The 27481-nt window shown below is 47.3% G+C and overlaps 3 protein-coding genes across 3 annotated transcripts; 2 read left to right on the top strand and 1 right to left on the bottom strand.

Moving 5' to 3' along the window:
• Positions 1–5391: 5391 nt before the first annotated feature.
• On the top strand, positions 5392–5975 carry LOC119646464. The gene is made up of 2 exons (XM_038046913.1): positions 5392–5513; positions 5573–5975. Exon 2 carries the CDS (start codon positions 5593–5595, stop codon positions 5965–5967), a length of 375 nt encoding a protein of 124 aa, XP_037902841.1. The 5' UTR covers positions 5392–5513; positions 5573–5592; the 3' UTR covers positions 5968–5975.
• Positions 5976–6106: 131 nt separating this feature from the next.
• LOC119646462 (deoxyribose-phosphate aldolase) lies at positions 6107–15345 on the top strand. Its single transcript, XM_038046910.1, has 3 exons — positions 6107–6255; positions 6311–6894; positions 14991–15345. The coding sequence occupies exons 1-3, from the start codon at positions 6228–6230 to the stop codon at positions 15306–15308; spliced, it is 930 nt and encodes a 309-aa protein (XP_037902838.1). The 5' UTR covers positions 6107–6227; the 3' UTR covers positions 15309–15345.
• On the bottom strand, positions 15346–23840 carry LOC119646463. The gene is made up of 3 exons (XM_038046911.1): positions 23438–23840; positions 23140–23378; positions 15346–15527 (listed from the first exon to the last, which is right to left on the bottom strand). The coding sequence occupies exons 1-3, from the start codon at positions 23540–23542 to the stop codon at positions 15377–15379; spliced, it is 495 nt and encodes a 164-aa protein (XP_037902839.1). The 5' UTR covers positions 23543–23840; the 3' UTR covers positions 15346–15376.
• Positions 23841–27481: the final 3641 nt, after the last annotated feature.

Raw genomic sequence — 27481 nt, 5'->3', positions numbered from 1 at the left:
TTACTCTGGCGCAAGCGGAAGAGGAAAGACTTATTAAAAAATGCACGGCAGTTGTGAAGCACATGCGATCTTCGACGTTCCTCCAGAAAAACGTCGGTAAGGGGGTGAAAAACGGGCTAATGGAACTGGAAGAGCTCCTGGACAGGATTTCATACTATAGGCGAACATGGAAAGTAAGACAAAATCCGCAGGAAGCAGAAACAACCGCGCTTCCCGAGGAGAACACCACGAGTACCAAACGGATCGCTGACAGCCCATTTCAGAGCGAACTTGGAAAAAACGAAAGGAGGAAGGGACATCTGAAGGAGACTTCACTCAGGTACTCTCCAGGGCTGAAAAGAAGAAGGCGAAGAGGATCAAAAGACAACAACACGTCGCGCCATCAGAAAAACCTCTGCCTAAAACTAAGGTGAACACGAAAGACAGAGTGCCAAAAAAAGTGGGGAGACGAAGGAGGACTAGACCGCCAGCTTTGCTTATTAAGCCGACGGAAGGCAAGACTTTTGCGGAAGCCCTCAGCGAAATCCGTTACAAAATCAAACCCGAAGACAACGGAGCGGAAGTGTCTTCCATACGTAAAACGAAGGGTGGTGGAGTCTTAGTGGAGCTAGGCCCGAAGACTATAAATAAAGTCACGTTCTGTGAAGCAGTCAAGGGGCTTCCAGGAGAAAAAGCTTTGGTTTCTAGCCTGGAACCCACGTGTGCTTTAGAAATCCGAGACCTTGACTGTCTCACGAAAAAGAACGAGGTAGAAGAGGCCATCAAACGCGAATGCCCGGAGGTAACCAATGTCCGGATTGGTATCACCGCCGCAAACTCCCGAGGCCAAAAATTCGCTGTGGTGGAAGTTGCCGGGCAATACGCGAGGAAGCTTCTAAACAGCGGGAAAATAAGAATTGGTTGAGTAGTGTGTAGGATACGAATTCGGCCCGCCCCAACCAAAGGTTACAGATGTTTGGATTATGGGCACACATCCACAAACTGTCGGGGACCTGACAGAAGGGCAACATGCCGTAAATGCGGTCAGGCAGGCTATAAAGCGAACACCTGCAATGAAAAGGAAAGCTGCGTCCTATGCAGGGACCGTGGAGCGACTGATGAGAGCGCTGTGCACACTGCGGGATCGGGGCGGTGCCCAGTTTTCAGAGCAGAACTGAAAAGAGCTAGGACACGGTCAACATGATTCGCATCTTACAAATCAATATGCACCGGAGTGCAACCGCTCACGAGTTGCTAGCGCAGTTCGCTGCGGAGACCAAAGCTGATTTAGTACTGATCAGTGAGCAGTACCGAAACAAGGGCCCAGTTTCATGGCACTCAGACATATTAGGTACCGCTGCCATCTGGGTTCAGGACGGCATCCTCCTGGGGGTTCTTGCCCAAGGCCGAGGGGACGGCTTTGTCTGGATTCGGTGTTCAGGGATAACGTTTTTTAGTGTCTATCTTACGCCGAATGAGACGATGCCGGACTTTCGTCGGAGGCTTGATGCTTTGGAGGACGCTATCTTAGGCACGGATGGGCGGATCCTGGTCGGGGGTGACTTCAATGCTAGGGCACTTGAATGGGGCATGCCTCACACAGATTCCAGAGGGAAACGAATTCTGGAAATAGCGGCGAGAACAGGACTGGTAGTTCTAAACACCGGATCCACCTCAACGTTCCGGCGCCCGGGCTTCCAAGGAAGCATTCCAGACGTAATCTTCGCGTCGGAATCACTGGTGTCGCTGGTGGACGGGTGGCAAGTTCTGTAAGACTTTTCAGCAAGTGACCACCAATACATTGCTTTCGAAGTGGTGGACACAAACTCTCGGTGTGCGCCACCCCAGCGATCTTTCTGTGTATGCAACGTCGCGAAAGTGAACACCGGGAAGTTTGTCGAAATTCTGGGAACAGGTGGGGCCACGCTAAAGGGTTCTCCGCAGCTGACACTGTCGTAAATTCGGTTATGAACCTTATAACGACGGCCTGCGGAGCCTCCATGCCCAGGAAGACATCGAGGCGCGGCAAACCTTCCATGTATTGGTGGACAGTGGAAATCGCAGAGCTCCGGAAGGAGTGTCACAGGCTGCACCGCTTAACACAACGTCTAGGCGACCGGGGGGAGTCATGTACCATAATGATGGAATACAAATCAGCCAAAAGGAGACTCCACAGGGCAATAAACAAGAGCAAAGCTCGCTACTGGCAAGATCTGGTCGACGAGGTGAATGGGGATCCATGGGGACTCGGTTACAAACTGGTAACCCGAAAAATCGGGGCTCTGCGGAAACCCTGTTCACTTAAGGCCGAGCAGATGGACCGCATTGTGAGGGCACTCTTCCCTGCGCACCCCGTATGGGATGGTGACGTCGACGCAGAAAGCGCAGAGGACTGTCCACTTTTCTCTATAAAAGAGTTGGAACAGGCAGTCCTCTCTATGAAAAACAAGAAGGCGCCAGGACCCGATGGTATTCCAGCAGAGGTATACAAACTGGTATTCCAACACCGGCCAGACCTACTGCTCGGCGCATTCAACGCAGGGCATTTTCCCTGCTCGGTGGAAAGTTGCGAGGCTTGCGCTGATCCCTAAAGGGAAAGGCGATCCCGAATTGCCGTCTTCATACCGCCCACTATGTATGCTTGACACTGCTGGGAAAGTGTTCGAAAAGCTCAAAGAAGTAGACTCGCTGAAGCGATACGCGCTGCCGGAGATTTATCCCCTCGGCAGTTTGGTTTTAGGGCAGGTAGATCGACAATTGATGCTGTCATGCAGGTCGTGGACGCCGTTCGACGAGCAGAGGCACATAGTCGCCGAACTCGACGGGTGGTGCTCCTCGTAACGCTTGACGACAGAAACGCCTTCAATTCCGTAAGGTGGAAAGACATTCTAGGCACACTAGACAATACCTTCAACGTGCCGAACTATCTCTTACGGATTTTGAGGAACTATCTGAGGAACCGCTCCCTGCTCTATGAAACACTAGAGGGTCAAAGGTGGATGGAGGTCATGTCGGGGGTAGCACAGGGATCCATCCTAGGGCCGGACCTCTGGAGCCCTACCTATGACAGTCGGCTACGCAGATAATGTCGCAGCGCTGGTCGCTGGACGCACTGTCGAACAGGCGCAAAACAGACTCGGCATATTGATGCGACGGGTAAGCGGATAGATGACTACTCATGGTGTCAACCTTGCACTGGAAAAAACCGAAGTAGTCATCCTGACTAAAAAGAGAATTCCGACCCTGCGTCCCATATCGTTCGGCGAGTCGATCTTCGAGTCAAAATCAGCGGTAAAGTACCTCGGGTTGACTCTTGACTCAAAGATGAGCTTTTCTGAGCAAATCCAAGCAGCAGCGAACAAGGCTGCGGCTGGAGTTTCGGCGTTAAGTAGGCTAATGGCAAACATTGGGGGTCCTACGTCTAGTAGGCGACGTCTCCTGATGAGCTGAACGCAGTCTGTCCTGCTCTACGGTGCAGAGGTATAGGCTGGCGCTCTTAAAAAGGAGGGATATCGTAAACGTCTCGCGCAAGTACAGAGACGGGAAGCTTTACGGGTTGCGTCTGCGTACCGCACTGTCTCTGAACCGGCCGTGATGGTGATCGCGGGAGTGATCCCCGTTGTCCTTCTTGCTAGGGAGCGTCAGGCCATATACAAGTGCAAGGGAGATGAGCCAAGGGAGGTGGTGGCTCGCGAAGAACGGCAACACACTCTAGACCAGTGGCAACTCTCTTGGCAAAATGAAACTAGAGGCAGATGGACTGCGCGGCTCATCGGCAACTTAGGTGCGTGGCTGAATCGGAAGCATGGTGAGACTGACTATTTCCTTACCCAACTTTTAAGTGGGCATGGGAGTTTTCAGTCTTACCTGCACAAGATTGGAAAGGCGCGTTCTCCGGATTGTGTGTTTTGCAATGGAGTCGTGGACGACGCCCATCACACTTTTTTTTCTTGTGGAAAGTGGGATGGGGTTCGTCAGCAGCTCTATTTAAACACAGGGGATCTCTCTCCAGACAACATTGTCGAAGAGATGCTGAGGACTGGTCTTAATTTCCGATTTCAAACGACGTATATCTCTCTTTATTTTGACTGTATCCTCGTTTGAAAACGGTCCGATATTTAGGAGGTATTCCTTTAAATAACTCAGTTTCCCATTAATATTTGAAGCTTTTGATTTCTTCATATAATTGAATAATTTTTTCCGAGTCATTACTAGATGATTTGATGGGGACAGAAAAATGTCATAATTTGGCCGAGCACAAGATATCAATTTTAAAACGGTTATTTTCTTAAAATCACACTATTTTCAAAAATCAATCAATCTTTTTGGTATCTATAAAAGCAGAACACAGAAGCAGAACAGAGAAAGCCCGACAATATAACAAAAACACCTTTCTTCTTCTTTTTCTTCAGCCTTTGTCCTGTTCACAAGCGGGGTCGATTCGTCGTGATCGGTTTCGCCATTTGGCTCTATCGAATGCCTGATCTGGGTGCAATCTGGAGGCTTTCAAATCCCCCTGCCTGCAAATGAACATTACATTATATTGGAAGCGGCAGGGGCGAACGTTCTAGTTGGGGTGGGCCGCCGCAGGGCTAGCATTTCATCTGATCCCCCATGAAGAGGAAAGGAAGACCGGGCCACTCATCGCGTAGATGCCTGAATCAGCTCAGAGTTAATCCTTTCGCGTTCATCCCGCGCACGTTGGGTTTTTTCTTCGTGATTGCGTCCCCTCCTTTCTTAGGCCGTTAGACGGTGTAGTTCCTTTGGGATTGAAATCTTCATTTGTACCAATCCACGAGTGGGTTTACTTTTGTTGATTCCTGAGTCAAGGCATGTGATGAAATCTCTGTGTCCTGACAGGGATATGATATTTGAGAACCAAGAACCTCGGCCCTTATCTCGCCGAATTGCTAACCTCCGGGTTAGCTAAAGCACGTGCCGTTCGGTTCTACATATTATCTCGAGCAGTCGATATTCACGACTGACAAACCTGCTAGGGTAATTTGGTTGGTTGACAGCCTTGGTGACCGTGTTGGTGCCTGGTGGACTCTTATCGTAAAAAATCTTCACGGTATGGGATAGCATCCACATCGGACGGCATTTTTAACGTTTTCCTTTTCCATGTTGGAACGAGCTTTCTCGATCTTCTTTCCAATCAGATAGTGTTCTGCCTTCGCCAATTACCCGATTGAAGAACTCGCTGAGTCCTTAACACTTTGGCTCTCCCAGCTTGGCGTTTTCCAGTTTTCAAGTTTTTATTATTTCAAATAATTTAATCGCTAGAAATACCGCGTAATTACGCTCAAATAAATTGTCAGACTTTTCTCACATAACCAAACAATCTCAGCCGTTATCTATGTTCGGGTCGCGAATAATCTTCGCAACGCCAGAGGTGACATCTTCCACATTGACAAAGAACTACAAACCAATCACAAATTCGTCTGTCATCGCTTTGTTTATAAAGAATTGAGGTTACCGGAATAGCTCCCAAGTCCTTCCCAGGTTTGAAAGGTCCCTTAATTCGACATTAGAAGGTATGTAAGGAATTCATTAATTGATCTCTGACCAATAATAATTATCTGGTCCTCTTCAGCAATCTCCTGCGCAGCCAGAATGCCGGAAGTTCTCTCATTCCAACCCTCAACCTTCACGGCGCACTTGTTCCAAGCCAACATTTCAGAGGCTAATTTCGTATATCGCGTGCTGAAAATGGAGAATTCGCTATTTATCTACATCGCAGAAGCTGGATTCGAGTGCCTCAATGAGCTCGCCGTGGCCATGCCCATGCGAAACAGTGACGAAGTTGTGGCCACCACCATCACGGGTCCTCTTCTGGGTTGCGATTCAAAGGAATTAGCTCTGAAGATCTCGAAACGTTTGAAGAAACAAATCTACTTGAGTTGTAATGTGGCGACAGACCGACTGGTCCGTCCGCTGCTCGAGAAACATTTAGTGGAACAAATAAAAGAGCATCCCGACTGGTTCTAGTTTTTAAATGGATTTTGTTTCATTTATCCTTTTGCGGTTGCTTAAACGTCTATTGCAGCTTCAGACTGGGAGCGTAGTGAAGAACTCCATCTGACAATCCTTCCTACGTTCGCATTGTTTATTTACGTTCTATTTTTGGGACAGGAAATTTGTAGGCCACTGTGCGTGGGCTTATCAGCGAGATTAGTGCGGCTAGAGAGTGTCAAAGTGCGTCAGATAAGTTAGCAGTGCCAAGATTGTAGCTCTATCACCACCTAGCAATGGGTTTTAACAAGGAAATTCCTTTCGGTAAGAACTGTCTTCACTGAGGAACGTACCCCATCAACAGAAGAATCCTTTACAGACGAGGCTTGGCTCAAGAAAGTATCCATCGACCTTCGCCAGCTGGACGCAGTTCTCCACCACCTTATCAGCCCCCACAAAGTTACCGGACAAAACAGGATAGTATGGGCCATAAAAGCGCTGACGCTGACCGACTTAACTACCTTGGCTGGTGACGATACTGCAGCTAACGTATCCCGACTGTGCCAGAGAGCGGCGTTCCCATTCCCGGTAGACTGCCTTGCAGACTTGGATCCAAAAACGCAGGAGAAAATTCACACGGCGGCAGTTTGTGTGTATCCATCCCGCGTTGGTGACGCTTATCGAGCTCTCTCGGCTATTGGCAAGGAAAAAGTAGTTCCAATTGCAGCAGTGGCCACTGGATTCCCGACTGGACAGTATTCCTTGGAGAGTCGCCTGAAGGAGATTGAATTCGCTATAAGCCAAGGTGCATCCGAAATTGATATTGTGATCGACAGGAGTCTGGCACTGCAAGGACGCTGGAACGATGTGTATAACGAAATTGTACAAATGCGACGTGTCTGTGGGACTAGAGCTCATCTGAAAGCGATCCTGGCAATTGGTGAACTTGGAACTATGGAAAACGTAAGTACCTGGAGCAGGTGCATATTTTTTGGTCTTCACCAGCATCAGATCACGTATCCGACTTGATCCAATCCCTGTTCCCTTGTATTGCGGCTATTGTTGCGATTGCTCCAATTTTGTCCAACTTCAGCATGTCGCCCAGGAGATTATTGAGTCCGATAATTGCGTTGATGCCGCTGCTCAATCTCCTTCTTTTATCCACGAATTTCGGACAACGGAATTTAATCGGCTACGAAACGATTGAAATACTTTTATCGTGTCCCGTTGCTAACAGGGCTCTGCAGTTCCACCTGGCCGATGCTCTCAATGTATTCCTACACCTCCTTCCCCTTCCACATTAAATACGTTGTAGCGTGCAGTGCTATCAGACTAAGGTACGTGGGCCCGAACAGCGAAGCCCTACAGCCATAGTAACATCCTAGACGAAGTACCTCGGGAACTCTGGGTATTCCCCATGGACTACGCGATACGCAAACCGAACTTTACAAGAAACTTCGCTCTGTACTTTCCCACCAGGAAAGAGGGAAAGACGGGCGGCATGCTGCAAGGCTATGACACAGTATTCTTCACCAACGGATAGACGGAGATGGACTGTGGAGTCAGTGGAGGAGTTTTCTCAAATACACACAGTGTGTTCCGTCCCCACGTACTCGAGGAGGCCGATCAGACCCGAGTCTGCAAGGGTCTCATCTGAAGTGGCTCTGCCACGAAGCCTCACCGGAGGTTATCTGGTACCATGGGAACCGGGATGGCCCTCTGAGAGCATATGCTCCAGGAGAATTCCTGGAGGATGTGCTCTCGGCCCGGTTATTACCGGTTGGCCCCCTAGTGGGAGTTTCATGGTGGTTGTGGTTATGCCTACATCGCGGGCAGAGCTCCTCGTAGTTCGAGCGCGAGAGTTGCGCTGTACAACTCGGGTGCCGTACCCCTTAGTTGCGGCAAAGGTGTTAGATAGGCCTCGCATCCACTGGTATGAATGCTGAGCCTGCACTCAGTATAAACCAGGACCGCTGTGCTTGCATGGCGGGGCTCTGATTGTGGTCCCAAAATCAATCCGTGTCCGAAGAGGACCGTGGAATTATGCCTTCACGGCAGGTACTCACGTTAAAGATGGCAAAGGCTCGCCACCTGTGCCAGGTCAAGAAGGATTTGGTCCGCCTACAGCAAAACCCAATCGCGAGAACTCTTGTGCCAGAAGTATACTGCGGGCGGCACGAGGCACTGGCTTATTGGGGACCATGCCGCCAGACTCGACATGCACTACAATTCGTATTGCCGAAGCTGCAGAGAAGAGGGGGAAACCCTCAGGCACTTCCTTTGTGATTGCCCGGCTCTCGCTAAAAACGCACTGAAAACTACCTACCTACCGCGTCCAGCAAGGAATTGTGTTAGATGGCAAATCAATTTTCCGGGTTTTCGCTCAACGCTACAGGATCAGTGTATGGAAATATCCTGCTGTGGTTGCTATATTCAATGCACTTTTAGGTGGATTGGCTCTCGTCGAGGAACCGGGCCTCATTCGCTAGAATATTGAAAGGAGTCGTTCTCGCAATGGCACACACTGCCTCAACCAATGATAACCGATAACCACTCTACACAATTAACGCAATTGGCTGGCATTTCGAACTCACCCTTCTCCGGTTCTCTGTGTTATTTATTTATTTATTTAATTTAATTTAACGGACAACAAACAGAGTAAATTCCAATTAATTATTGTCCTCAGGAGGAGGAGGAGAAAGCAAAAAACTTATCCTACGTTTAAAACTACTTAAAGTAGGGAAGTTAAAAGGACCAAGCTGTTCTGCATTATAATTTCGACAAAGCCTAGGAATCGGGGAATGAAAGTAGACTTCGAGCTCTGCGAAGGGCACGTTGAAAATGTCTGCGCTACGTGTGTTATAAGACGCAGGACGGCAAGTGATCTCATCAGCGGCGGAGCAGTCCATCCGGCCCAAGGAAAGTTTAAAGAATGTGCATAAATCCAGATAGGATCTATGCTGTTGTAGGAAGGGAAGGTTCAGAAAGCGGATGCGGGAGGGTTAGGCCACACGAGGGAAGCTTTTCTTAAAGAAGAGGGAACGGTTGAATTTACGTTGCACATTTTCAAGGGCAAGACAATCACAGTTACGGGAGGGTGACCAGATCACGGAGCAATACTCGAGGGTATTCCTCACAAGGGAATTGAAGAGAGCTAAGAAGGGTTGGATGGAGTCAAAATCAGAGGAGGAGCGAAGTATAAAGCCTGACAATGTTGCTGCTCGATTGATGGCATCGTGGCAATGGGTGGCAAAGCGGAGCTTATTTTCGAAAGTGACTCCGAGGTCTTAAGTGGAATTTGAGCAGGATAAGGAATGTCCATTAAAAGAGTAGGAGAAAGAAGTGGGTGAGGATTTTAGGGAGTAGCACACAGAGTGACACTTTCTGACGTTTAGCGCTAAACCATTAGTCGAGCACCAACGAACCAGAGTGTCCAGTTTAGATTGAAGGGAAACACATTCCAAAGGCGACGATATAGCGGAAAACAACATAGAGCAAACAGGAGCAAGTAAGGAGGGGAGGAAGGTCGTTAAAAAATAAAAATAACAAAGGACCCACAATAGATCCCTGTGGGACGCCAGAAGAGGGGGAGAATGAGTGGGAGGTACAGCCGTCAGGCAGATGCGGCAGGATCGGTTGGAAAGGTAAGAGGCAAGCCATAAAACAAGTGGTATGGGAAAGTTTAGGGACGAGAGTTTGGATAGAAGTATCTTGTGATTTACAGTGTCGAAGGCTTTCGCGAAGTCAGTGTAAATGGTATGCGCTTGCCGTGAATTTAGACATTTGGCGACAAAGTTGGTAAAATCAAGCAGGTTGGAGGCAGTGGACCTACATCTAACGAAGTCGTGTTGCTCTTTCATTATGTGTTGGCCAAAGTGGGCGGACAACCAGTCGCTGACATATCTCTCCAGGATTTTGGAACAGGAGGAGAGGAGAGAAATGGGACGGTAATTCTCGGCAAGCGAACGACCGCCACTTTTGTGGGGATGATGAGAGCCTCTTTCAACAAGTCGGGAAAATTATTCTCTTCGAGGCCTTTGTCGAAAATAAGAGATAGGGGATGGGAGATGGACTTACCAGTTTTGATCAAAAAGAGGTTTGGAAGACCATCGTAGCCAGGTCCGACATTGGCATCAAGTTTGCCAATGAGGTATTCGACAAGGATAGGGGTAAGAAGGGGAATGGTAGGCGATGCGGGGCAGGCTACATCCACTATCGGGAGGGATTCGGAGGAAGGTGGGGGAACATAGACTGACGAAAAGTAGCGGCAGAGTAAATCACAAGATCGTTGGGGGGAGTTAGCTGAAAAGCCAGAGAATTTAATGGACGGAGGGGACGGGGTAAGAGCGTAAGCACTTAGGAGAGGAGGGAACGTAACAAGGAAGAAGATCAGATAAAATGGTATAGAAAGTGTTGAGTGGTTGGTCACACATAAATGGAGAGAGGAGGGGGACCGAGTTGATTGACGCCAGGGCTGAGTTCAAACCTTTGAAGTTTGCCTTACGAAAGTTGAATTTGGTAGGCTTGCGAGCGACAGGAGAGTGGAATCGGGATATCTGAACATCGAACTCGAGAGCAGGGGGGGCATCAGGGGGGTGGGTCGAGTTATTAGGGCGGGAGGGAAAGCCAGGAGTAATGGGATGTTATCTAGTGCATCCCCCAGTGTGTTAACAAAGCATTGCTTTTTGGCGAAAAAAATACTGTTGAAGCCAAGGCTTGGCTTGATAAACATGATTCGGACTTTGCACCGGGAAAATCAACCGTTTAGAAGTGGTTTGCTAATTTTGAACAAAGCGAAATGAACACCCAGGACGATGCACGCAGGGGACACTGTTATCGCCGAAAACATCAAAAAGTCCACAAAATAATTTTGGATAAGCGCAAAGTGAAATTGATCGAGATAACTGAGGCTCTATAGATATTAAAGGAACATGTTTGGCATATCCTACATGAATATTTGGTTATACGAAGGCTCTGTTCAAAGTGGATGCCACACAAGCTCACAATCAACCGAAAACAGCGGCTTGACGATTCTCGGCAGTGTTTGAAGTTCTTCCTCCATAAAAAAAACTCGAATTTATGCGTCGATATGTGACAATGGACGAAACATGGGTCCATTGTTTCACACCAGAATCAAAACGATCGTCGTCTGAGTGGACTGCACGTGGTGAACCGATTCCAAAGGAGTAAGTAAGGCTATGCTACCAGTATTTTGGTATACGCATGGTATAATATTCATCGGCTATCTTGAGACGGGCTAAAACCATATCAACAACGATTGTACTTGGCGTTATTGGAGCGTTTGAAGGATGAAATCGCGGAAAAAGCGGCCCCATTTGAAGAAAAAAAAATGTCGTTTCATCAAGAATATGCACCGTGTCACAAATTGCATGAACTGGGTTTCGAATAGCATCCGCAATCACCGTATTCTCCAGATTTGGTCCCCAGGGACATTATCTTCTTCTTAGACCTCGCTGAAAAGAAATTTAGTACCAATGAAGAGTTAATCGCCGAAACGGAGGCCTATTTTGAGGTTAAAGACATATAAATTATGTTCCACAACGGAGGCCAAAATATGGAACTTTCGGGAACACTTGCTGTCACAATGTATTCTTCCGATCCGTTGTCCCTGTCATACTAAAGAATTTTTTCCGATAGGTAACTTTCAATTAACTGAGCTAAGTAATTACGGGGACACAGTTTAACAAGGGGTTTTAATCCAACCCCAGTTGACCAAATTAAAGGCATATCATTTAGGGTCACCACGGTGCAGTAACTGCTAGCAACCGACGCCTACCGAGCCAAATTCAGGATCAGGAGCACCAAAACTCATAGGGCCGCTCTGATAACTCACCCGCTAGCTCGAAGAAGAGAAGTAGCCTACTGTCATCACCCTCTCCAACATCTTCCCCATTGTGTCTAAAAGAGGTTGAGGTTGTTTTTGGAACTTCGGTAATCGAACTATAATATTTTTTGTCTATTACACTGGGCGGAAAACACTCCTTCCATCATTTAGGATACAAATTTGCTATGAACAATTTGGACCTGATTTTAAAATCAACTTCAGGTCTTTGTTCAGAATTCCCGAAATTTCGGAGCCCTGTTATCCCCAATACGTTTACAGATCTCTGTCAGTAGCCCCGAAGTTTGCGAAGACGTCCTGTAGAACTGTTGGCCGAAGCCTACCTTTTTCGTGTTGTGGAAAAAGAGTTGAAATTATTTTCAACAAGAATCGCGGGCACATCACTTGAGTATTATTCATGAACCTGATTCATTACAACCATGCAGGCAGCGGCCCAGGGGATCGTATTTGCCTTCAGCACAGTTGCCTGTGGCAGTTCCGTTTACTATCTCAATGGTCTTTTTAAAACTGCTACGAATATCTCAATATTCCTCCTCCAATTACTGGTATTCCGGCTTTCTTCTTACCCTTGAACGTTGAAATTTTTTGGTTACACGATGGCACCGCTAACACACCTTTTTCATCACTGTCTCCTTCGAACGATTGCCTCCTTCTAGAGCCGACAAAAATATCTCCTCAAAAGTCCCAATGGACTAGCCAACTCTCCCTGTTTATTTTGCAATCAGTGCGGCTATGATTGTCGCTTCCTCCGTTTAAAATGTCGATATAATACAGTGAAGTCCTCGGTGTTTAACGTAGGTACCTGTCTTGAGACTTAATTCTACGGCCCTCTTCAGGCACGGATTGATTTTGTGACCACAATCAGAGCCCCGCTAAGACAAGCGCAACGGTACCAGAATATATCAAGTGCATGGCTTAGCATTCATACTGGTGGATGCAAGAATTACCTAAATCTCTACCGAACTATGGACTACGGCACCCGTGTTGATACGCAACACCACGTCGAGGCCCGAAGGTCTCTTCTCGCTTGAGCACAACCACAGCCCTCATGAAACTCCCACAAAGGGGCCAACCGCAACCAACCGAACTGTACTCAGATACGACAGGAATTCTCCTGAAGTATAAGGGGCTACCTCGGTTCCCATGGTACCAGTATACCCCTGGTAAGGTTTCGTGACCGAAACTACTTCAGATGAGTCCCCGTGCAGACTCGGGTCTGATCGTCCTTACTAGGCCTCAGAGCATTCGCCTACTGCATCACGGCCGGCAAGCCAATGCGATACAGCGTTTCCCGGTGCCACCACGTGGAGGTTCTCCTGGGCCACTTGGTTTTGGTTCAGCCGACAGGGTTGCCGCCCTATCTTCCTCCTCGCCACCTCAGAGCACCGTCGATATAATACAGAAGGATTCTTTGTATGAGCATTTACATGCAGTTCAGGAGAGCCTACCCGAAGGTGACATTGTGATCATGATGAGTGATCTGAATGCCAACAACAACTTGCTCGGATATGTGCTGAGGAAACATGGTTTTGGCGAACTTGCGATAATAATAATAATAACTGTTGACGCAGCAATCCATATTGGACCAGGACCTTAAATTGTGTTAGAGCACTTCATTCAAGACCGTGACAATACACTACAGTACATTGTAGGAGGCAATATGGTCAGCATTGCGCTCGCCCGAGATTATTACCCTGATTTAACTTAGGTACTCATTCATAGTCGAGTCGACTGGTATTCTACATCCAATCACGATAACAAATCCCTGTACCACCAGTGAGGTTTGAACCGCGACCTTCCGTTACGGCAGCCCAGCAAACGTGCGGGAACGTGCAATAATGGTGGGAGGTCATTGAGACAAACCTTGCCAGAAAGTCAGTCGAATTCCAACTGACTCACATCGAACAGTCAGATGAATCCCTTTGCGATCAGCAGTCGATTAAGGAGTTATATTTTAAATGTGCATAGCAAGAGAGACATTTGCGGTTCGCTCCACTAGCAAGTGGGTGGCGGACTTAGGACTCCTTCAACTCAACAAAATTTAGTTTAGCCTCGGTCAGTTTTAGGTCTGAATTTTGATCTGGCGGTTTTGTCTTGAATATAGTGTATACACATGGCCACAACCTTGTAGCCACTTCAGTCACGCTGCACCCAGGGCAGAGGTAAGGTAGCATCGGATAAGTTGCCTCTGCCCAGGACGAAATCGAAAGTCTAAATTGAACAGCTTGTCTTTCGCAAGCCCGCATCGCAGCGTTTTCAGACGTATCATTGACGCATGTAGCACTACCGTAATTTCGATAAAGTTCGAAGATTACCAACGCAGGTACATCCAGCTGTGGAATGGTTTGTGAAAGCAGGGTCTTGAGTTGCCTCACAATGACGAAGGTTAATTTGTATGTAATATACCCCATTTAGCCATGCGTTTGAGACCCCCTCCCTCCACATGCTGGCCACCTGCCACCATTTTTACCTTTGCATCAGCATACATCTTTGCACAGCACACACCGTGAATCTCTAATGCAATCTTTTATGAGATAGTCCTGATATGTCCTGCTACTAAATGCCTGAAATTGAGGCATCCAAAGCACCACCTACTCTCTGAATCGGCGGACAATCGAACCTATTCAATGTTATCGATCCAGAGGTTATTCGTGTTTCTTTCCAAGTCCCAAGATGAGTTTCGCCTGCCGAGAGGCAACGTTGTCCTCCATGGTTACCTCTTAAATTTTGAACTCTTAAAATATCTGGTATGAATCTTACTTATTGCATCACTAGATGCCACAGTGGTCAAGTTTCCTACTTTTGCGGCACTACGGTCACTGTCCTCGATTGCCGAGAAGTGCTGGAACTGGAATTCTGAAGCTCTGCACCGTGAAACCTTCTCCTCTTCCACATTTGATTTAATCTTTGCGTATCCTTTCCATAGCCAATTTTTCACGGGTGTCGCTTCTTTTCCCATCTACCCAGCCCACGCCATACACCACCTGTAGCTGATAATAATATGGAAACTGCAAACCACCCTCTTGAGACGCCAAATGTCTTTACTTTTCCGAGTTAGTGTTTAACCCATTTGATAGTTAACACAATGCATTGCTTTCATTATAATTCAATCTCGACATGAGCTCAAAGGACTATTGTCCAACCACCTCAGCCATTGCTCCTCGCGTCTACTTTAACGATTATTATTTTTCTGCAGGTCTACAAAGCATCAATGGTAGCGATGATGGCTGGCTCAGATTTCATCAAAACTTCAACAGGAAAAGAAGGAGTCAACGCTACACTTCAAGTTGGTCTTGTTATGATTCATGCCATCCAAGACTTCTACCGAAGGACAGGATACAAAATTGGCTTGAAACCCGCTGGAGGAGTGCGAACTGTAAACGACGCGATTGCATGGCTCACTCTTATCAAGGAAACACTAGGACCAGAATGGCTTCAACCGGAACTATTTCGATTCGGTGCATCAGGACTTCTCGACGATATCGAAAAAGTTGTAAAGAGTTCACTCTGCTGAATGGGTTCAAAAAGAAATTAAATTTATTTTCATCGTATCGATTGTTTTATGCTTAATAACTACAAAATCTATTGAACTTCTTCTATTCTAAAGCCGCCTTCTGGATTTGTTGTATATTTCACTATAGTCGTCCTTCCTTTGCTGTTGGAGAAACCGAAGGGCTCCTTTATTCGACCAGCGTGCGGATGGCGTTTCTCGCCGCGAAAATGTCTTTCTTTTCTGTGGAAATAAGAAAAAGGATATTCAATGTTTAGTTTGTAAGTGCCAGAAATAATCAAAGAATTTCAGTGAATTACATATAGACCATGGAACCTCATTAAGGACACCTCACGGCTGCCAATTCTCAGTCTACGATTGCCCGAAGAATTGGTGGTTCTCGCGGTCGATGACTATGATGCCAGGAAAGCCCATAAACTAGGGTCGATTGGCATTCATCGTCATTCTTTTTATCCTGCTCAGATTAATAGAATCTGTCACAAACTCCTGGTTATATTTTGTTCACCATCAGCCCCCATCCCTTCTCCGTCCTACTATTTTCTGAAGAATTCTCTTCTCTTCTGCATAATACAAATCAAATTATAAATTTACATATTCGACTTTGCTGTCTATGCTGATGTCCTTTTGAAATGGGTAGGACCAAGTACAAGGCCTTATTTGTGAACTTGTGATGACTCACCGAATTATAGAACGGGCAATTGACTATTCGTGTTAACCAGGATCAATCACGAGCACTAAACTAGCTCAAAATTTAAGGTAAAACGGAGAAGTTGACCGTGTAAGTCCACCAGCACCTAAGTGCAGCTATACTGAGCGCCATGCGCTTACACACCTCTATTTTACCCAAGGTCGAGTATATGGGGAGGTCTAAAGGTTCAGTTCCTTGCATCTTATGCCATGACCGACATAAGGCATTTGTTTGTTTGACATCGTATCATTCCCAGAGAGTATTAACCTTAACTCGCGGGCGAGTGGCGTCTGCTTATCGCACCGTCTCCGAACCGGCTGTGATGGTGATTGCGGGAGTGATCCCCGTTGCCCTCCTTGCCAAGGAGCGCAAAGCTATCTATCGCCGTAAGGGCGAAAACTTAAGGGAAGTGGTTGCCCGTGAAGAACGCCAACGCACCCTTAGCGAGTGGCAACTTTCTTGGCAAAATGAGCCAAGGGGCAAGTGGACTGCGCGGCTCATCGACAAATTAGACCCATGGTTGAACAGAACACACGGTGAGATTGATGACTTCATTACCCAACTTCTAAGTGGGCATGGATGTTTTCAGTCTTACCTGCGCAGGATTGGGAAGGCGCGATCTCCTGATTGTGTGTTCTGCAATAGAGTGGCGGATGACGCTGAACACACCTTTTTCTCTTGCGAGAGGTGGGACGGCCTCCGCCAGCCGCTTTATGTGTCTGCAGGGGAGCTCTCTCCAGACAACATTGCCAGAGAGATGCTGAAGAGCGCTGACAGCTGGAATCGTATTGCGCATTATGTTCGGGCTCTTCTTACTATGAAGAAGATTGAACTCGACCGGCAGAGGGATCGGACGGTAAGAGGTTCCCTGAACTAACTACAACTCCCTTCTTCCCTTCCCCTCCCGTTGGTGAAAGGAATTCCCTGACTTGAAGGCTCCCAAAGCCGGGAGAGCGGGAGGGCTAGCCCGAAGTAATGTGTTAAACGGTTCCAGGCTAGTTATCTGATGACAGGGAGGTGTTTAGTTGGTAGCCCACCAGCGTGCTGTTGCGGGAGTCCAACACTCTGTGCGTAACCCTACTCCCAAAAAAAAAAAAAACTTAACTCGCGGCAACAGACTTCCGGCCAGGGAGCGTGTTCGACTTGAAGTCACCACGGAAACTGGCGATCAAGAGTCGATGTACTACAGGCAACCGCTTCAGTATACGTGGAAGCGCTCTTCTTCATAGTCAGCCTTAGCAGAGACCAGATACTCCCAGGCTTTCTACATCTCCAGCAACTTCGAGAATTTATCTCAAATCAATAATGTTCACTTGAGAGTGAACTTGGAGGAGCGGGGCTATGCCATTCAGCATCGTGGTACCTTACGCGAATTAGTCCTTGCTATAGTGCCCATACCCTGGTCGGCGGGCAAATTTTGAACCCGCACTTCTGCGTTTGCGAACAGGGGACGCACCTCAAAAATCCCGTAATTGCCGGTCGCTCAATGACTTACTCCTGCTCGGGCCAAAATTGCAAGTGGACATCTCAATGATTCTCACGCATTGCGGGTTTTAAAAATTTGTATTTACGACTGACGTTATCAAAATTTTAAGGCAAATACGGGTGCACCAAGACGACGCCGATAGGCAACGCATCCTGTGGCGACGCGGTAGCAGCCGTGAGCTTCGGAACTTCAGGTGCATCACGGTAACATACAGGACTGCTCCATTTTTGACGATTAGTGGATTAAAGCAGCTGGCCATTGATGGGTCTACGAAGTATCCTGAGGTGGATATGATTCTTCCGCACACACTCTACGTGGATGATCTCTTTGGTGGAGCAGACACGATCGAAGAGGCACTTCATCGACGAGAGCTGATAGTGGCTTTATTGGCATCAGCAGGTGTGACACTCGGCAAATGGGCAGCCAATAAACAGCAACTTTTGCAAGGCTTGACGTCAACGTCTCTACGCGAGGTAGATACCAAAGTGGGAGAGGTAATATCCGCCCTTGAGCTCAAATGGCTATCCAAGGACGATGCCTTTATGTTTAAAACCTCAGCTGCGCCTTATAAAGCGGAGATAACAAAGTGATCAATTTTATCTGAAATCGCCCGTCTATTTGATCCATTAGGCGGGCTTGCTCTCGTGATTGTCATAACCAAGACCATTATGCTGGACTTGTGGCTGGACAACCTGGATTGGGACTCCATTTTAGCGCAACCTTTTCAAGATCGTTGGACGCAATTTCGAGGCAACCTTGCGGAGATCTCCACCATTGCATCCCCAGATGGTTCGATAGGTTTGAAGACGACAACTGGCAGCTTCAACGAGCTCATGCTGCCACTATTTACGTTGTCGTTCCTATACATGCATCTACGCTGTTAACAACAAAAATGAAAGTTACTCCAACAAAGGTTCAATCCTTACCTCAATTGGAACTTTGTGCAGCGATGCTTTCCGCTCGATTGATCTCGCATACCCTCGATACAGCGCAGCGACTACCGTACGGTATTACATCACAGGGCGGAGTCAGCTCATTTTAGCTTCGTCCCCTTTCGTCTCTACGCGGCGTACGTAACCGCGCTTTTCTGATCTCCTCTGCCTTTCGCAGTTTGCTCTGGATAGATACGACCATAGAGTTGATCGCATCCCAGTCTTCCTGACATGTTAGCATTCTTCGCACCAGATTCTCTGGCACGAGCACCTCTCCTAAAGTCTCCTCTAGGCTCTTCCTTTCCTCCACAAACCTTGGACAGTGGAAGAATACATGCTCTGGGTCCTCTGGGACTCCATCGCAGTTTGGACAATGGGGTGAGGTATCCAGTTTAAACCTGAACAGGTACTGGCGATATCCTCCATGCCCCGTGAGAAACTGAGTAAGATTATAATTAATCTCACCGTGCCGTCTCTCCAACCACTCCTTGATGGCAGGGATGAGCCTGTGTGTCCACCGACCCTTTCCCGAGCGTTCCCAACGCTCTTGCCAACTATTTAACGATCTCTCCCTTTCGGCGTTCTTCGTCTGCGATAAAGGAGAGGTAGACTTCGCATTATATATATTCGTCATCTCGTCTGCCAAGATGTAAATGGGCATCATTCCAGAAATGACGAATGCTGCATCATCTGAGACAGTCCTGAATGCCGAGCACACTCTTAGGGCTGTTCTTCTGTAGACTGAACTCAGTTTGTTACCGTTAAATGTAACCTGCAATGCCTTTCCCCAAACTGGAGCTGCATAGAGCAGGATCGAACTCACTACCCTCGCTATAAGCAACCTGGAAGCATGCCGTGGCCCTCCCACGTTTGGCATCATTCTTGCCAGAGCCACACTCGCAGTGGATGCTTTGTCATAGACATACTGCACATGTGCTTTATAGCTAAGCTTCCCATCTATCATCACTCCCAAGTATTTGATCGCAGGCTTAGAAGTGATGATATGATTCCCAATTTGAATACGGGCGAAATTTCTTTTACGGCGCTTGGTGATAAGGACCGCTTCCGTTTTTTCCTCCGCAAGTGTCAGACCAGAACTCTCAAGCCAACCCTTAACAGCACTGATCGCTTCGCATGAGTATAACTCAGCATCTTCGAGATGCTTTGCGACAACAACCAGCGCTATATCATCGGCGTAGCCCACCACCGTGGCTTCCTCCGGAAGGGGAAGATTAAGAACATCGTTGTACATGATGTTCCACAGCAGTGGGCCCAGTACGGAGCCCTGTGGGACACCCGCGGAGACAACGTACTCTTGGGGTCCGTCATCGGTGTCATACCAAAGCCTCCGTTCTTGTAAATAGCTGTTGATAATAGCTGCAAGATAAGCGGGAACACCAATCTTCGCCAGAGATTCCCGCATTAGGTTCCAATTGGCCGAATTGAATGCATTTCTCACATCCAGGGTCACCACTATGCAGTATTTGCTAGTACTGCCCCTTCCGTGGATTGCATTTTCGGCCAAGCCAGTAACCATTTTGATGGCATCAATGGTTGATCTGGGGAATGAGCACCTCCTCGGCATGGACGCGTCACACGCTTTGGCGATGCATTGGGCCACATGGACAGCTCGTTCCGTAGAGGCGCCTGCTTTATTAGGTTGGTCTAACCACACCTCCGTAAAGGTCTGCTCATCCAGTGCTTTAGCGGACCAGCCTGACATCTTCCTCGGTTTCGGGCATGATGATCTTATGCCCGGTGACTCCACCCATAGCCCAAAGAAGATTGCCTGGTGATCGCTGTGAGTGTAGTGGTTGCTGACACACCAAGACATACCACGTGCCAGTGCAGGGTTGACAAAAGTTAGGTCTACGATTGAGGTAGACTCCCCTTTCTGAAAGGTGTTTACACATCCTTCGTTGGCCAGAACGACATCCAACTGTGCGAAAGTGTCTAATAGACTGCGGCCCCTTGCATTTGTCTCCCTGCTACCCCACTCACGGGCCCAAGCATTGAAGTCACCAGCTATCACCTTTGGACTACGACCCCTTGCGTCGAGAACAAGGCTGTCAAGCATTTCCTCGAATTCGGGCAGTGTAAGGCTTGGTGGGGCGTAACAGCTGTACACATATACCCCGTTTATTTTCGCCCACACAAAGCCGCTGTATGTCTGATTCCCAGTACATTGGATGGCTTGTCGACCGCATGCCCATATCGCCGCTCCACCAGACGAATCTATAACCCACACGCCACCGTGACGGTTTTTATAGGGTTCGCTAATGATGGCAATTTCCACCTCGGATTCGTAGATGGTCTGTTCGAGTAAATCTTGTGCGACCCTACAATGATTGAGGTTTATTTGAATAAACCTCATTTTTTCATTGAAGTCAGCGCCTTCCTAAATTCCGGGCATTTAGCACTTCCGGCAATATGCCGGTAATCCCGTCCCTCACTTCCTTCGCATAATAAGCATTTGGGGTCCCTATTGCACGCTTTGGCAATATGGCCTTTCTCCCCACACCTTCTGCATCGATCGGACCGATCAATGCCGCTGGTGCATGCCTTCGCAAAATGACCAAACGCGAGGCACTTGAAGCACCTCTTTAGAGAAATCTGCTCTCTCAGACGGCAAACAACCCATCCGATTCGAACCTTCCCGGCCGCCAATAATTTCTGCGCGGCGTCCACTGGCAATCGCAATGTGGCCGTCTGAGTATTGCCATAGGCTTTCCGCAAACTCACAATGGACTCTTCGGCAAGTTCCTCCAACTTGAATTGTTCCATCAAGGCAGTGCAAATTTCTCCTTTGGATGTTACTTCATCGAGATCCTTGCACTGTATATAGACCTCATGTTTTTGGGTCCGTACTGTGACATTCTCCCCAAGTGAGCTCTTAACCTGAGCTCGGAAGCCATCAGTTTTCCCCAAGCTGGTTTTTTTCAGTTCAAACATGAGGTCACCCTTTTGGGTCCTTCGAATCTTGCTGACATTTCCGCCTAGATCTTTTAGGTCGGGGTCAGCTTTGACCTTTTTCAGAATCTCCGCGTAAGACAAACTTCCATTGCTGGAGATTACAATCGCTTCTGGGCGAATCCGCACTTTTGCCTTTTTCTTCGCCTTTTTCCTAACTACTTTGGTCCAACCACCTTTTTCATTCCCCTTGGATTTCGTCGAGTCGATTGCCGGAGCTCGCACTTGGGGGACCTGCCTTCTCTCTTCGGTGCCTTTAGTTCCGTTTTTCGGAGCTGTTTGCATGGCTTTTTTCCTCTTAGGCGCCTGTTGACTTCCCAGAGGATCCACATCTCCTTCCCGCACTCTCTTGTTTGGTGGCAGGTCGATTGCAACACGATTAGGTGTCACTTGGGTCGCTTGTGACACTGTTGGGGCAACAGATTTCGACTTGCCCTTGGAATTTTGTTCCTCTTGCTGCGATTTGTTGTAGAGCACTCTAATTGCTCTGATCATATTTTTTATGGCTTGGTGGACGTTGTGCTTGTCCTTGATGAACTCAGACAGCTCCACTATTTTTGCACCAAGCTGCGTGAAGGGTAATTCCTCTGCTTCAGGGCTCTGCTCTCCATGATGATTCCTACTAAATACTCCTTCACATTTGGCATTCATTGACCTTCCCTCCGTTTTATCTTTTTTGATGTTTGGCATTGGCGGAGATCTCAAAGTTGACGAACTTCTTCTGAATGGGTCCTTTTCCTGGTCCTGGAGTACCTCCTGTTGCTGCTCCTTTTGAATATGTGCGGTCGATGTTGTTGCTGTTTTTGTTGTCCAACGATCTGCTTTGAATTCACCCTTCTTCGGTTTTGTTACTGGTGTCCTTGGTAGAGTGGTACTTCGCTTGAACACATCCTTTTCCAAATCTAAAACACTTGTAGCATTAGATGCCACGGTGGCCAAGTTGTCCACCACCGAGGCACTGCGGTCGAGGGATATCGACGGCCGGGAGCCCGCTTGCTCACTCCCAAAAGCCGCCGGTACTGGGGTTCCGAGCCCCTGCACCGTAAGTTTACTCCTTCTCTCGTCTTCCATGGTGGTTTTATGTTCTGGGTATCCTTCCCATAGCCATTTTGGTCCACGCACCAGAGATGAGCAAACACTAGCCCATACACAGTCAGAAAAGAAAAGTGCATGAACACATATTTACACATCAATAAGTATGCCCCTATCCGCCACCTGGGGTCGCGCCTGATGGGAGATCTGGTGACTCCTCCTGGCCTCGCTGGAAGAAGGAGGTCTTACATCATATGCAATGTTGCATCACATGACTGAATCCGCAACCCAACCTACAAGGAGGAGATATCATTTTGTTGAGGAGAGACAAACAAAAATCAAGAACAAGAACGACAGGTTGCTAGCCTACAAATTTCCATCCCTTTTAGTCGCCTCTTACGATAAGCAGGGAAGACTTTGAGTGTAGTCTTAAGCCCCAACTCACAGGACATTGCATTGTCCGGAAGATGCTAGGACCGACCTTGTGCAAAGCCTATCCGCAGCGCATTTCAATGCAGTGTTTAAATCTCAAAGATAAATATACAGGGGCTTAAAAGTATAGGCATTTGTTGCAGAGAGTCGTCAAAAAAATAAGCGAGGTTCAAACAGAGATAAACTTTTCAGAGAACCAATAGCTTTTCTGGGATGTAAATCTAATGCAATCAGTATAAAAAAATATACAAGTTTGCGGGTTTTACTGGTTTCTGCCCACTTACAGTCACTTACCTGAATTTATATGTTTTTGGTTCTGCATACTCGTGAAGCTGGTAGGCTATGATAGGCGCACCTTCATTCGTATCACTCGACGGAACTTCCTGTATAACATGCTTCAGTTGCTCCTGTCGAGCTCTCGACACTCCATGTGGAACAGTATGAAGACCGCTTACACTCGCATAATTTTTTTTCGGTTGCTGCACTAAGTATGACACTTGCTTTTTGTCGATTACTGGTTTGGGAATTAATGCCTGCAAATATCTTGAAGCGATAAAAGAAATTCAAAAAGTGTTATCTGGAGGCAACTTACATGAAACGATTCTTCTGTCTTCCCGGCCTGTTGACTAACAATTTCAAGATCATCTTCCTCAGTACCGCCATAGTTTGACTGGGAGCTGTCCGCGTTGAGGAGCATTATGTACTTACGAGTGAGCGACCTTAGTGGCTCCTGCTCATCAGCCGGGGATGCTTTAAACTTTTTATTAAGAAGCACTGCCCGTTGCAGCGATTTCGAAGAACCGGGAACAACATATTCTACATCCTCGAACCTGGCTGGGTATTTGAATCGTGACTCAATCGTCACTCCAAAAGTGTGAGCGAAGCATAGTGCAATCACAGTGATCTGGAATTCAAAGTGAAATTTCTAGTGACATTGTAACATTTATCCGAGGAAAGATATCGGATGGAAGCCCAAAGAACTCTCGGAAACCATAGAGGCGGAAAGGACTGCATCATCCAGGGAAGTAGACCTATTGTCCAGTGAAGAGCAGAAGCTGGACGACCTAAACCTAGATTTTCTAGGGCTAAGGTTGGACAGCGACACGCAGAAAAACGCCATGATTCTCCGACAATGCCGTTGGGCATGTCCTCATTGGGATTAACTCCTCTCCATCTGCACATACAAATGCAGGCAAGGAGGGCAATCTTTAGGATGGCCGGGAGTATCAGTGAGACGGCCAACTGCCTACATCAGAGGAAGATTGATTTTCTTTCTAAGCGATACTCCAAATTATTGACACCAAGGGTTAACATGACAACGAGGTTTCACTTCAATAAGAAGTTTGAAACACGTTGGAGTAACAAGGCAAACTGGGAGCGCCTGGCTTTGACATACGGCTTAAACTAGTAACTGATTACTTGGTACACTGATGGATCCTTGGTCCAAGGAAAATGTACTTAGAGCCAATGAGTAAGCACACTAGCATATTCCAGGCGGAAATATACGCCTTAGACAGATGTGCCTCCTTTAATCTCCAAAGGAACTTCAGGGGGCAGATCATTGCTATTCTCACTGACAGCCAAGCAGCGATCAAGGCACTTAGGTCCAACCAGGTGAACTCAAAACTGGTATGGGGATGCCTTGCGACACTGAATACGACCGACTCGTTCAACAAGGTCTAGATATTCTGTGTTCAAGGTCATGTTGAATTGAAAGGCAATGAGGCAGCGGACGAACTAGCCAAGAAGAAAGCAAGGAAGCCTTTACAAGGGCCAGAACCCTTCTGTGGAATCGGAAAGGAGTTCATGGCAATGACATTAAAAAATGAAGAAGAATGGTTAAGGGAACTATACTGGGCGGTTCTACTAGGAATGGAGCAGTCCAGGGTGCTTATTGAGGGATACGAACCCATGCGCACAAAGAATTGCTTAAACCTCACCAAAAAGAGCCTCCGAATCATAGTGGGAATCCTTACTGGTCACTGCCGGCTAAAGTATCACCTAGGGAAGCTAGGGATATCAACGGACACTGTCCGCATGTCCTGTGCGGAGTGTGCTGAATTCTTTATACACGTTCTGGGACAGTGCCCTGCATTTGTGCAAAGTAGGTCGAGGCATCTGGGAGAACACTTAATACCAAATGCAAAGTTGAAAAATTTGGAAGTAGGGCATGTACTAAAATTCCCAAGTGCAGGTCGATTCATAAATACCCTCTTGATCGAAGAGATGAGGGATGTAATTAACTCCCATTCGAAATTCAGTCATGTGGTTCACAGAGAAGACTTTTATTCGTCTGGGACATGGGTAACGGCCATTTAAGCCCCCATTTTCGAGTCACATAATTCTTGAAAGTAAAATTCAACTCACAATTTCCTTACGGCACATTTTCCACGACAATGCACTTTACAAATTACTTAACAAAACTCAAACTCCACTTGCTCTTCAAACTGTGACACTCTAAATGATTGGCTCGCATCAATGTTGCTGTATATATACCTCGTCCGTTGAGTTTTCTTTCTCACAAGCATTCCCAGCATTGGCTTCCATGTAACCAGTTCGAAATCTCCGGAAGGAAATAAGTAGCTTCTGGTTTCCAATAGAGGAACTCGCATGAACACCTATTATCGTAATCTTGGCTCCGTGAGTGGCCAGTTTCGCAGTCTCAGCTCACATAAATCGAAGGTGGTAGTTGGAGATCGTTGTTCGCAAGATAGAAGATAATTATTGCGCGAAACGAATTGAAGATCATGTAATTATGCTGAAACCTGAAAGTGAACCACTGTCCATGCTTTCGCTGCTTTAAAAGGATGCGATATCTTACATGTAGAGTGATGCTTCTCTAAGTGCATTATTCAATATTGTAATGACCATCTTTACCTTGGTATCTTTGTATATTAGTCGCAAAATGCGCTTTTGAATTCACCAACCAGCAACAGAGTCATTTCAACTATACACACCTAAGAGCATATATTGCTGGGTCTAAATTTCATAAAGGGCTGTTATCCGTCTGGGGTGTAGGGATTGGTCACAGAGTGTTAGACTCCCGCCTTGCGGAGCCTTCAAATCAGGGAATTCTTTTCACCAACGGGAGGGGAGAGGAAGAAGGGAACGGTTAGATCCTTCCTGTCCTACATCCGCCCCTCCCCCGGTCGAGTTCTATCTTCTTTGCAACGAGTGGAATCCGAACGTAATGCACAACACGTCAGCGCTCCTCAGTACCTCCTCGGCAATGTTGTCTAAAGTCAAGTCCCCACGGCTCCTCATTTACTTCGTTGACTATGTTCTGCCAGCCGCGAGAGTCGCTTTTATTTATCGTTCTGCGGAGTCTCCCGCTCTCTGGCACATAACGGTAGCGCCAGCCTGTAAACCTTGTGGCAAATGGCGGAGCCTATGACACTCCTCCCATCGATGGGCAATTTCTGCCATCCCCCAGTACATAGAAGGCATGAAAACCCCACAGGCTGCTGTTATCGAGTTCATCACTGAATTTACGACAATGTCAGTTGCAAAGTTGCGACGCTACCCCTCCTTGACTCTGTCTGTTCCAAAAGCTTCGAAATATGTCCCGATGAAGCCGGGTCTCTGTTCCGGCATTGCTTGTTGATTAGCACTAAATAAGCTCTTACCTGCGCAGCGAACTGCGCTAGCAACTCGTGAGCGATTGCACTCCGGCACATGTTAATTTGCAGGATGCGGATTATGTTAGTCGCGTCCTAGCTTTTTCTAGTTCCTCACTTAAGACGAGACCCCGCCTCGAACCAGCAAAGCAAGACCAACGGACAGTATTATTAGTTAGGGAAAGTAAATGTAAGTGAGAAAAAATATAAAGTGGTCAAAACTGGAAGCAGCTGTTTCATTCCATGATTGGAAGCAAGGTAAAATGATAAGAAATTGGTTTTCAGACTCCCGTGGGATTTCTCATGTGACGGGACACAACGGCCCGAAGTAATATCGCGCCCAAGGAGCAGTAAGGCGGAACTGAAAGACACCTTCGTCACAATTAAGGAAATACCCGCTAAATGTCTACCCCATCCTAATCCCCTTATTTCTCAGGCCATGCAGATCAAGATCGTCGAAGAGAATCTTCTACTCTGTTTCCTTAAATCCTCCTATCTCTTCAGGCACGAAACAACCTTTTCGACCCCGACCGTAGAGTACTCTTCTACACTGGTAATTACCCCTCATCCCAATTTTCAAAACCCATCCAACCCCATCGTCACTCTTAGCTTCCTTTTCCAAACCCCTCCCGCATGCTCCCCATCCCAACACACATCCTAGTTCCTACCCCCGCTCACCCGTTTTTCTATAAAGTTTAACGAATGGAGTTTTTTTTTCGACTGTTCCTCTAAAATAAGTCACCGAACTTCGAGTCGAACGGACGTGTTACACGGACTTTTATCGCGAGTAGTTTGTAGTTTTCCTTTACCTTGTTCTTTGAGCCTTTTCCCGATTAGCCTGGTGCTGTGCGTTGTGTGAATACCGCGCACAAGTGCTTCCTCAGACTATAGTGACTGCACGGTGTAATATTTGGCATCATTAGATTCCGTGGCTGTGTATTCAATCCCTTTTTCAAATTTATTATGGAAACTTCCTCGCCGATTTATGGGACTCTATGTGCTATTTGTAAGGAACCGGA

This window comes from Hermetia illucens, chromosome 1 (genome assembly GCF_905115235.1).
Source record: "Hermetia illucens chromosome 1, iHerIll2.2.curated.20191125, whole genome shotgun sequence".
Classification (NCBI taxonomy): Eukaryota; Metazoa; Arthropoda; class Insecta; order Diptera; family Stratiomyidae; genus Hermetia; species Hermetia illucens.
Note: the sequence above shows the minus strand (reverse complement) of the source record. Positions and strands in the feature narration are given on the sequence as shown.

Bases quoted from the DNA above. Each gene is read 5' to 3' on its own strand.
- LOC119646462 (XM_038046910.1), top strand. From the start codon at position 6,228: ATGGGTTTTAACAAGGAAATTCCTTTCG. The intron at 6,256-6,310 runs GTAAGAACTGTC...AATCCTTTACAG, and splicing joins TAACAAGGAAATTCCTTTCG to ACGAGGCTTGGCTCAAGAAA. The intron at 6,895-14,990 runs GTAAGTACCTGG...ATTTTTCTGCAG, and splicing joins AACTTGGAACTATGGAAAAC to GTCTACAAAGCATCAATGGT.
- LOC119646463 (XM_038046911.1), bottom strand. From the start codon at position 23,542: ATGCTCCTCAACGCGGACAGCTCCCAGTCAAACTATGGCGGTACTGAG. The intron at 23,379-23,437 runs GTAAGTTGCCTC...AGATATTTGCAG, and splicing joins AGACAGAAGAATCGTTTCAT to GCATTAATTCCCAAACCAGT. The intron at 15,528-23,139 runs GTAAGTGACTGT...TTATTTCCACAG, and splicing joins CCAAAAACATATAAATTCAG to AAAAGAAAGACATTTTCGCG.
- LOC119646464 (XM_038046913.1), top strand. From the start codon at position 5,593: ATGCCGGAAGTTCTCTCATTCCAACCCTCAACCTTCACGGCGCACTTG.